This window comes from Echinococcus granulosus (assembly GCF_000524195.1).
Source record: "Echinococcus granulosus chromosome Unknown EG_S00025, whole genome shotgun sequence".
NCBI lineage: Eukaryota > Metazoa > Platyhelminthes > Cestoda > Cyclophyllidea > Taeniidae > Echinococcus > Echinococcus granulosus.
The window spans coordinates 194,763-206,344 of record NW_020170405.1 but is presented as its reverse complement, the minus strand read 5'-3'; the positions used below and the strand labels follow the sequence as shown (position 1 = coordinate 206,344).

General features: G+C 41.5%; 2 protein-coding genes across 2 annotated transcripts; one reads left to right on the top strand and one right to left on the bottom strand. All coding sequences in view use genetic code 11, as the record gives it.

Annotated features, from left to right (window-relative positions):
- Positions 1-7: 7 nt before the first annotated feature.
- EGR_04166 (Transmembrane protein 49) lies at positions 8-4,439 on the top strand (the record flags this gene model as incomplete). The annotated part of the gene is made up of 9 exons (XM_024493415.1): positions 8-268; positions 289-399; positions 433-600; positions 676-924; positions 1,137-1,315; positions 2,235-2,328; positions 2,912-3,092; positions 3,352-3,421; positions 4,280-4,439. The coding sequence occupies 9 exons, from the start codon at positions 8-10 to the stop codon at positions 4,437-4,439; spliced, it is 1,473 nt and encodes a 490-aa protein (XP_024352116.1).
- Positions 4,440-6,515: 2,076 nt separating this feature from the next.
- On the bottom strand, positions 6,516-10,612 carry EGR_04165 (Aquaporin-4; the record flags this gene model as incomplete). The annotated part of the gene is made up of 4 exons (XM_024493414.1): positions 6,516-6,806; positions 8,572-8,652; positions 9,858-10,458; positions 10,590-10,612. 4 exons carry the CDS (start codon positions 10,610-10,612, stop codon positions 6,516-6,518), a joined length of 996 nt encoding a protein of 331 aa, XP_024352115.1.
- Between the last annotated feature and the right edge of the window lie 970 nt (positions 10,613-11,582).

The following is an 11,582-nucleotide window of genomic DNA, read 5'->3' as shown; positions in this document are numbered from 1 at the left end:
TTGTATCATGAATAATATTAAGCAGTTGCCCTCCGTCAGATGCAAAAAGCAGTTTCTTGTGGAACACGCAGAAAGGCGATCCTTAAAACTCTGGCAGACACCACTGAAAACCTCATATTATTTTTTACTCGAGTGTTTTTATCAATTCGTTTCCCTCCTCCGAAGCATTCTGAGATATAAATTCGCTACATGTCTTTCGGTGCTAACATTTATTGTGTTATATTCTCTACGAAGCACGAATGGGCCTCATCGAGAAGTACATAAGCTAGTATGTAAATTTATTTACAGGGGTTTATTCATGTGGAAAAAAGAACCATTTGGTATTGCTGGTGGATTCTTTTGGGATTTTTGTCTTCTTGTGGCTTCGGCTCGGGGCTGCACACATTTGTATTATATCTTGTGAGTTATATTTTCTCATTTGATTGCTGATAGGGTCCTTTTATCGCTCAAGTAACATTAAGCGCCTACGTATGCCAATCTCTTGATTTCCCGGAACCTCCCTATCCTGACGAACTCATATGTCCAGAAATGAGCAGCACCCGCGGGGGTGTTTCTTTCTTTAAAATTGTTCGCAAAACCGAATTGGAGTCTGTACTCTGGGTAAGTTCATTACCGCCTCCACGCTACTTGGTATCGTTAACTGTCTTACCCTGTTCCTGTCGACATCGAATTTAGGGTCTCGGCACAGCAATAGGCGAGCTACCTCCTTACTTTATGGCGCGTGGTTCTAGACTTTCAGGAAGCATGAACGCCGATGAAATTGAACTTTCTCTTAACAATACATCGTCTTCTTCTGAAGTAGAAACAGACTCACTCCTGCCACAAATACCTGAAAAAAAGCCGTCCCGTTTTCAGCGCATTGAGGTTTTTCTTCAAAGACTAGTCACCCGTGCTGGTTTCATTGGCATTTTACTATGCGCCTCAGTAAGCTATTTTCATCCCTTTTTAAGGTTTATTGAAATGCAGAATCATAAATTATATTGACACTTGCAGTGATTTTGACTACGAAGTTATGATAGCTGATAAGAAACGATCATTTGTAATGGTCGCTAATATCAAGTGAACGATTCTAGTACTGTTTAATGTAAAATCACTAGTTGTGAAAATAGAAAAAATTAATCTCCATTTGCTCTCAGGTACCAAATCCATTTTTTGATCTGGCGGGAATGACCTGCGGTCACTTTCTGATACCCTTTTCGACCTTCTTCGGTGCCACCTGCATCGGCAAGGCGCTCATTAAAGCGCACATTCAACAGTTCGCTGTGATCGCTGTGAGTTCAGAAGATCATATCGACCTCCTCGTAGGGTATATTGGGTGAGTATCTGATTATTTGCATCTGTTGCACCAATGCGTTTCCATTATTGTTCCCATGATTGGATTGGCGTTGGAAATTTTGTCGTTGCTGCATCAAAAGTATTGTGGGTATGTAGCTTGCCATTACACTGTTCTCGAACTCATGATGACTCATTAAGGCGAGGTATTCTTTCCGTTTTTTCCGACCCACATTTTGTGGGTTCACTCTTGGTTTGTATCTATTTCATAAATGTTCGTATCATGTATATAAACATGCACCCTATCAGATTTCATGTAAGTCGGCTAATGGAGAGGTAAACTGATGTTTATTTGCTACAATGCATGACAGCTACTTTGATGATGTTTCAGAGTTATTCCCTCATTGTTTTCTTCACAGTAAGAGGCAAAAGTGAATAAGGCGGTGAGTACTGTAGTCGGTGAACCCTAAAGCTTCACGTTCCTCTTTGGTTAAACTGTGGTAGTGCGAAGAAGAGTCCCACTTGTGGTTTCACGTGTTAAATATCGGTTTTTTGCGTTTCTTGAACTTAATCTCTCTATCTAAACAAAGATCTTTTTTGCGGTGGGGATGCATGTATGGAAAAGAAGTCTCCAATACTGTTTAGATGTAAAGAAAGTCATCAGTTCACTGTACTTTTTGTTGACTAGGTCTGCATTCACTGTCACTAATCACTACCACGACTTGGATATTCAATTGCTGCTTAAAGCTTAAAAAAGTAACTATTTTCATATCAAGAGTATTTACCATCTATTTTGCTACTCCACACTCGTTTCATTTGTTTGTAATGCGCTTTAGTGTGGAAAATTAGTAGTAAAAAATACGTGTCACATCCGTGATGCGCCGGGCTCAGGTAGGAAAATAGGGGTTTCACGTATGTGTGAGGTAGATTGCGAAAGCTCAAAGTCCTATTTCTCATTTTAGGAAACTCCCCTTGGTAGGAAAGAGACTGCAACAGCCCTTCATGGAGTACCTTGAACAACAGAAGGACAGGCGCCAACAGAAGGGAGCTGCACCGGTACGTACTCGTATTTGTTAGTGAGAATCTATTTGTGTGCTTTTCGCTACCTAGATTACCACATTTTTACATGAGGAGTATGAAGTATGCGTGACCTTCTTTGCTGTATTCTGATCCCATGTCGTACTTGATAATGAACCTTTAATTTATTGCACGGGAAAAAAGAGTGGCATTCGCATTTCAACTAAGCCATTAATATGCAAGGAAATTTAGGGCCTTTTGTTTGACTTAGTCTTGACTAAAGGCAGTACATGCGTTTTTTTATTTTGCATTGTGTCGAAATTTTTCGCCTTGGTAGTCCCAAGTAGACGGAGTCATAAGGTTGCATTTGATATCAGTATAATAGGGAGGTTTAAACCAAACTGGGACTTTTACTTCCATCGATGAAAAGAACTAATAGTCTCCTGCTACGGTTAGCTTTCGCAACTCAAATATGACACGGTTTTTTTAACTGTTCAAATGACTTATTCATTTAAAAGCAGAAGTGGGATTTGAGCTATCTATTGGAGCGATGGAAAGGTTTAACTGATCTCGGTTTGGGACTGTTCTGGGTCATTGTTTTTTTTTTTTTTTTTTGCTTCAGAGGGAGGGTTGGGTCCAGTTTGCAATCAGTTTGATAGTCACTGCAGCGATGATTGCTTTCATTGTCTCGATAATCAATGCAATGGCACAGAGTTACCACCGACGAATATGCAAACAACAAGCCAGTCAAGAAAAGACGAAATCGGTCTCAAAAAACTCACCCACCTGGACGAAAAAGAACGGTGAACGGCAAAAAGTGGATTAGAGTGCTATTCCGGTGGGTAAGGTGGAGTGGCAGGGACCGCAGTATCCTCGCCGTTTGACTTACTTCTAACAATTCCTTTAAAGACCTCCTCCTACTACACATGTATGATTCCTATCTCCACTTCATCTACGTTTATGTAATTGTATTTGGCATGTGAAAACAAACTGTTTAAGCGTACCATTGCCCCTTTTTGAAGGGGGTGAAAGCATTTTCACCCCCATGTCCTTCCCCGCTAGGGAGGGCGTTGGAGGAAAATTGGACTCTCAATGCTGTCCTGGTGATACTACCTGCGGTAGCGGGTGTCAGGTGTGCCTTGTCACCACTCGACAGCTTACGTGCGTGTCTTTTTTGGCCTATTCCATACAACGGTGACCAGGGCGCCAGTCAACAGTGGTAGTCAGTGTTTGTACAATATAGCGTGAACGAAACTTCTTATCGATAGTGGTATATAATCCAAGCCTTTGGATATCTACGTAAACAGAAGACTTGGAGCAGAGCTTGTACGTTGATTGGGTCCTCAGCTGCAGTAAGGGTTGTGAACGGTGTAAATGCGTCAAAAATGGTCGTGTCTCTACCTGTTAATGAGGACCTCCGTGGTAGTTGTTGCTTCCAGTTCACTCCAAGGCAGTCATTCTTGTGAATCTCCAGGATAATCGGCGCACGACCGGTCGTTGAGTGAATTTGCACAAGGAACGAGTCGTTTGGGTGCAGCGGTGAGCATTTACGATTTTGAAAATTAGCAAGTCTGGGTAGCCTACTATCTTTCAGTTATGCCGCAAAGTCATCTTATCAAAGCTGAGACGGATGTACAGGTATGACGGAGTACTGAGTGGAAAAACATGTGGGGTTTGCAATCCTCGAAAAAAATTTTGTTCTTTTGCAATCGTGTCCTTGGTTTTGCCTGAAAGTTTGTTTTCGCGGAAGAACATCCCCAAGCGTAATATTTGGTTAAACAGAGCAAATTCTTCAGGTACCAAAATCATCAGGAACCTAATTACGTTGTAGGGTCTGCAATTCGGTGCATTTCCATCACACCACATTATGTATGTGAATCGTCATTTGCTAGATTATGTTTACTCACATTCTCAAACACATACTGCTGCTTAGTTAATCCGCGTCGGCCTCTCGAAGCAACGATTCAGGTTATTCCCTGCATTTGTTTAGATTCCACTACCTCTTTGTCTGGAAGCGCGTGACAACTACATTTTTTGGTGACCTCTCGGTTTCAACAGCTGAACCTTGTGATCTACCTCGATGCTACGTGGAGCCACGTTTCTACGCCAGATGCGTTGGTGTGTGTATGTGTGAACGTGTGGGTGTATGAATGTTCTCGGCTAGAGTAATGTCCACTTGGCTTCCAAAAACGTCGACTATCATTTACATCCGCGATCTTGATGTCGCACTGAATGTTTACAGGCAGCACCCGGCCGCGCCGTCACGTCAATCGCGCGATTTGTCCCTCCATTAACTCTAGTAATAGCTGTCAGCCAATGATTAACTAAACCGGCTTCACAGCTCATCGAAGCCTAGCGTACAAAAATTGACTGTAGAAATACGACCTTGAAATTGTTGCTTTCTCCATGCTTTCAGCTCTCCTAGCGTAAACAGCAATTATTCCGCAGAAAGCAATCTAAACGATGGAGATGCTATTGCACATCTTACCACTGCCCTAAAAGCATTAACCGCTTCCTAGACAATGTTTAAGTACTCGTAACAGGACGATTGCTGTTGCTGCCGCTGAAATGATATATCAACCCCAAGGAGCGTAGAAAAAAAAGAAGCAATCGGTAAGGTCTTTTCCACAGGCCATAAATAAGTGTTTCCTTGACAAGTCACGCTTTGTGGGCTTTTGTGTGCGTCGAGAATCTTCTCACTTCTTCGGCTGCTAAGATGGAGAAATAAGATTGGTTAGAGAGTGAAACCACTTCCCCTAATTAACACCTTACCAGCGTCACATATTTGTGACGCGTGCTCCTATCAGTTTGCGGCGATTAGTCGCGAACAGGTTGGCTGAGCTCAACGCAATGTGATGTGGACTGTTTTTGGTCTGAGAAAAGGCACACTTTTAATTTTGGCCTGTACAATTTTTGTGGTGGTCACTTTTCATTTCAGGCAGGCAATGAACTCCCAATTTAGTTTAATAAAACATCTCTTTTTAGCAAGATATGCGTGTAGCCTTGACGGAAGAAATTAAGAACCGCATCGCCGAAAAGAGCATTCAGCTGTTCAGTGATTGTAAGACACCACGCAACTATCACCGTTTCATGCAACTGAGATGCCGCTTCGAATTTAATCCTAGCTCACTGTAAACAAGGGAATTTCACCTTCTAATGGTCCAAAATCCGTAGCGCAACTGTTTTTAGTGGTTTGAAATTAGCACTTACTTAACTTCAACAAAAATGCTTGCAATTTTGCAATCCTAAGAGTAATTCTGGCCACTTTTATCTATTCTTATCATCTCTCAGAAAAGTGGTGAAATGGGAATTAGCTCTAAGAGATTCTGGGAGTTGCTCTGCAGTGTTTCCCACCTTTGCCCCAAGCCTCCCGATTTCAAACATCGTGGTAGTTAAAACCACTTTTGAAATCCAAATTAGCAGTTTGATTTCTCGGATGTTGACATTTGGAATGAAGATTTGAAATATGGACCAATTTTGCGGAGATATTCTTACTGTAGTGCTTTTAGAAGCATACTACAATCAGCACAATATTTACTTGAAACCATCTACTGGGTTGCAACCTTCGACTGAGGGAAAGATTGCACACCCCAACGCAAACATGCGAAAATGTAGCAGACCATATTTTTGTCACCATTAGAGATCCCTCTAGAATCCTGTCAACATTCATGCGAAATCACAATCTTCGGTTTCAAAATGTGGCAAACCGAGAAGACGAATTCAAATCCTAACGAATGCAACTATTAACAATTTGTAACCTATCATTGTGTACTTGTCTAGAACACTCATACCGGCTCGGCTTTCCTACCATGTATTCAATTATGAAGATGTGATGGAATGGGAACTAGAGGAGCAAGGATCGTCAAATATTCTTCTTGGGTACTGTCGGTTAATTGGCCAGAGGGAAAACAGTTGTGCCCTTACACTTAGCTCGATTAATCTCAGAAAATGTCATTTTAAATTGCATTGTCTTAGTGTGAGTGTAACTGCTAAAAAAACTGTCGAAATTGAGGGTAAAAACTCCCCTCGAGGAGTCTGAATCATTTCCTTGGTGTTTTTAATACATGCAACGCGTTTCGCCTAAAGAGTCAAATGCCGTTGACTACCAAGCGTCGCACATGGTCATTGTAGAAATCAGTTTCCCTTAGAATAAAAATAATCAACAAAGTGAAGGTATATGACCACGGAAGAATGCCAATTTAGGCTACCGCTACTGTAACTTAACCTTAGTCTAGTATAAATAGCATCGAATTTTTATCTAGAAGTGTTACATGAGCTTTATCTTCCATCACGAATTCAGCAACAAAAAGCATAGAAGAATCAGAGTAGAGATGAGTGGACGCACCTTGGGTGGAAGCCTTGCTGGGTCGTCCACTTAGGGAGTAGGAGTGATTGCGGAAGTAGTGCATATCGGTGAGCCAGGCCTTGGTGCGGATCCAGCACGCATCCTCGGTAAGGACTACCTCGTTGAAAACCACCGCAATCAGACAGCCCACCAGAGGACCCACCGCGTAAATCTGAGGCCGTCACAGAAGCAAAGTACAAATTACTATTACTTCTACCCTTTGGAAATGATCGGAAGCAGTCTCACCGAGATGCATTCCTGTCAATGCCTAGTTTTTGGAATCTCAAGAATACCTGCCCTAAAGGATTTTATTTGGGAGTAGTGTAAATAAGCTTCTAAATACAAGTATTTTGAGGGGAGCTAGAAAGAAGGTTAAATCAAATCGAAGGAAACTCACGATCTAAAATAATCTTGATCGCATGGAGTATCTGTCAAGAACCACTGCTTGACCTCCTTGTTCTTTAGCTTGTACTTAATCACGAAGATGCAACGATTATGTCAAACCTAATTCTAGAGAAATTCCGGTGATATGTAACTAAATACCTAATTCTGCGTAGGATGAAGGCTACCGTTTAGATAGCCCTAAATAAACAACTTATTTAAGGCTTCCCATGCGAATTTTTATGATACATCCTCTCTGAAGACAACCTTATTAACTAATTCTTTGGGAATTGCTCATCCTTCAGAAGCTGCTAATAAAATGGTTTTTGATATTTTTAATTTTGGCGACCTCTCCCGGCAAAAATTACACCCTTCCTTAGGCTCAGTTTCGTGGAAATTCCTTAGACATCTCAGCAAAGTTCATTTACAAACGGCACTCCTGGGTGGACCGGATAGAGGAAATCGCCTTCAATGTGCCCGAGGATTCGCTCGTCTATTCATTCTGTTTGTAAGAGGTAACCAGTTTTTTAGGGATCATTCAATCAGGAATTTCTTTTTCATGAAGTCAGATTCGTTGTCCGCCTGGTAACTTGTTAGAAGCAGCTTAATGTGGTAACGCTTGGGATACTTTTAGTAATTCTCTTCCGTGTTCTTTATCCACTTTTCAAGGCGGTCGATATGTTAAATCGAGACTTCAGTAGCTAAGTAAACACACAAGGTAACTAACAATGTGAATTTTCGCATGAGATTTCGTTCCATTCCCTATAAAGTGAATTCACGACTCTCACACCCCATAAAGTCACACTATGTGATTACTGGGTTCCATCCACTTACCGTGGCTCCACTGTAGGACATATATTTAGCAGGGAGGAAATGTAATTCTATTCATTTCAATAAAGATTCTTTTGTAAGTAATGAGCACAAATTTTTGGAACTCATGCACGATCTTAGAAGAGTGCTTTTTTAAGCTTGCCTGAGGTTTTCGTGTCCTACCGACTTACCTTATGCACACAGAACCGCATTGGCTAATTATCATTAGACAATGGCATTGCAAAATTCAGAGGCTAGTGCAGGTTGGATGAGTAAGAGTGGGGCACGTGGTAGTTAAGCATTTGTGGCATAGGCCGTGAACATATCGTTTTCGGAGTCCAAGAATAATTGCATAAAGATGCTCGAACCAATAGTAATTAAGGGATCACAACTTTGCAGGTCTTTAAATATGACCGTATGGGGCTATTTTAATCAAATCAAATAGTTTTATCCTCTCATTTGATGTTAAGTGAAAGAAATGTGATCCAAAGCCTATGTTTCTTTGCCTACAGAATGGATAAAAGGAGTTGCTGGACACCACAAGAACTGATAACTCTCCTACACTCTGCTGGGGAAAGTAACTGTAAGTGACACAGTTCATTTACAGACACTTTAAAAATTTACATGGAGTGCGCAGTGATTCTGCAACAACAAATTTTATGTTGTTGTAGTGTTTATTGAAAATGTGGAACGGCTGTCCGTCTGCTAATGCAGTCATTCATTTCTTATAAGTACTGCTATCTTACCCACTGATGCTCGAAGCGGACTCGAAGAATCGCAGCGACAATGCTCCTGAAGGGGTTCATACTCGCCCCGGTTAAGTTTTTCTACAAAAACAAGAATATAAGTTTTCATTTTCAGCCATAATTTAGAGTTCCATTTAGAGAGGTTAGTTATTCCCTAAATTTGTCCCTCCTCTCATTGCGTTGCGCCTACATATGGAATATGCTGGGAAATTTAATCGCACCGAAAAGAGGCCGAGAGAAGAAATCTCTTTTATCTCTTGAATAAAAACAGAATCTTCTCGAAAAAATGAATACTCTACATTCGAGGTTAATTTTAGAGGACTGTTTTAGCAATTGGCTACCAAGATGTTAAGCTTAAGACAATTCAGTCCTGAGAGGGAGATTGTCGATGAAAAAAAAGGGAAGTTTTTTGACAATAAACCGTTGATTAGGTTGTCAGTAAAGTGCGCTTCAAACTAATTTTATGGTGATTAGGTCATGCGGCTTTGTCGAATTTCGTTGCCTGCCAGTTACCCTGAGGCAAAAAATACTGCGCTGTCGAGGCGAAACATCACATTGAGTAATTTGCCAGAGGCACTCAATTTAAAGTGGATTTCCTGTGGATATCAATTTTTTGGCATGGTAGAGGGGCTCAGAGGAACACAACTGATTAGACAGCTGGACGCAAAATAATGATCTCATGTTCAGCCCCTAATTCTACTGGTTAAGGATTGTTCCCCATAACTTCAATTACTAGCCTGCCAAAATAAACAACTGGCAAAGACCGACCGGCGCTCTTCAAAGTTGAAGGGAACAAAAAGAGGATTATGGATGTTGAGAAACTACTAAGACAAAACGACATGCACATGAAAGATGTATTAGATGTAGTTAACCCAATTTGTTGTCACGGCAACAGACACAGGCTGCGGTGGAGTTAGACCAAAATAGGTCTTACTTCCCAAACATCTTTTTGAATTAACTGGCAAGGTTGGTTGCTACAGTAAAACCACCTTCTCTTCCAAATTATAAATTTTAGCAAATAGATATTTTTTGATAGAAGCAGGAGTTACTTCATGTTACGTTTATCGTGATTGTGCAAGAGACTTCCTAGTAAAATCGAGACATTCTAATCTGCCAGTGAAAAGGACAAGTCTCGTGTTTTTTCTTCACAAACTAATTTCATGTTACGATTACCCACTCAATGCTTCCAGTGTTTGCTTAGCGTTTGATTTAATACAACTGCGAACTCTCGAGAATGTCTGCGTTCACCATTGTTGATTGTGTTGTACCACGATGACTCAACTTACGGTCACAATGGTGGTAACAAGGTACATGAGCATGTAGACGCAAGCCAGAGTTGATCCACTCCCCATGGTCCACACTGTTTCCCTGGCCTCATCAGTACCCGCGAGAATAACCACAAGGAGAAGGAAGGTGATCAAACACTCCAGCCACAACGCCTGAAATGCAGTGATTCCACTGCGAGGCATAGTCATACCCATGTCAGGGGAAAGTTTCACGAATGGTGAGATATAGTAGGCGATGGACATAGCGAACCCAGCGCCCAGAAACTGCGCGATCCAGTAGACCGGCACGAAAAAGAAGCAGATGCGACGAGTCAACCCAAAGGCGAGAGTGATTATAGGGTTTATCTGGGCACCCGACAGGGGATAGGTCACCCACACAGCAGCGTAGACGAGCCCGCCCACCGCCAGTGCCTCAGAGACTGCGCAGTAGCGCAGAGTTGGATCAATGAGGAAGTAAGGAAAGGTGACCATGGCTGAGGCCACGAGCTCGCCAAAGAAGAGCCGGAATACAAGGAGCCAGTTTTGACCGCGGCATGAGAGTGTCTCGGTTTGAAGAGTGAAATTTGGTAGGTACTCACCGAGATTGTTATTCGTATCACGTCTACGGAGCAGTAAACAAAAGAAAAATGGACTGAATAACTACAATCAAGACAGATGTGAAGAATTGACCTTCCTCCATTCTATACTGTTATTTGATTTTTATTATCTTGCCTTATTTCCGAAGTGTCTCACTCTACCTCCTGGCAGGGAAACATCATCTGTGAAAATATCAAAAGGAAATAGACAATCATGCTCATAGTTTTGCACTCTTTCAGTTGTTTTGCTGCTGGAAAACAAGAAAATAGCTTATCTGCAGTCCAAGAATGTCTTTCACTTAAGATTGAACCCAACAAATCTGTTTGCGGCACGTTAAGGTGAACACCCTTGAGCTGATAGAGGACACACTCGCACATCAAGCAGGCCCAAGCGAGTTCAAATTGTAAGAGACTTTCCTGAAAAATTCTATTAGTTGAAACATTTCACATTAGGATGCATAGCCTTGTCCCAACGAGACAGCCTGATGTGAATTTTTACCCTAATTTTGTCTCGAGAAGTAAACAGCCAAGCCTTAGACACATGTTTTTGCCCAACTTTATATTCCAACTACCTGTTCTATGTTGCATGTGGAATTTCTTGCCCATTGTATATAAGTTGTGGTAATCACTTGGAGCTTGGGGGAATATTAGATGAATACGGAGGATGAGGCAATACATCCTTCCTCTTCACAGGTAAAAATCCTTTCATGGCTTAATTTTGCTGCACAAGGTCCCGTAAAAATGCAAGCTTGACTTTTTTCAAGGTGACTGATAAATTCTAGCTCTCCGGCTAGTCTTTAACAAAAAATTTATAAAGAATTGGCTTTCGCCCACCTACACAAAGAGGGCTTAATCTTTTCGGGGATAAACGATTTTCTGTTCTTTCCCTAAACGCTGCAATACAAAATTCCCTCCTCATCCCAAGTCAGTCAGCCAGCACGCAATCCAAAATGTGCGATACACTCTTATGCCTTATTTATGGTAGCATTTATGTGGGTGGAGTCTAGTTACTTGGCATCCATCACAATACTTCCTTCCAGTTGATGTAGGCGTCAAAGAAATGTTTGTCTGGCATGTCAAACATGAGTGAAAGTTGCTCTTGAAACTTTAACATAAGGTTAAGGTGTCACTTGCAACACGCGACTTCCCA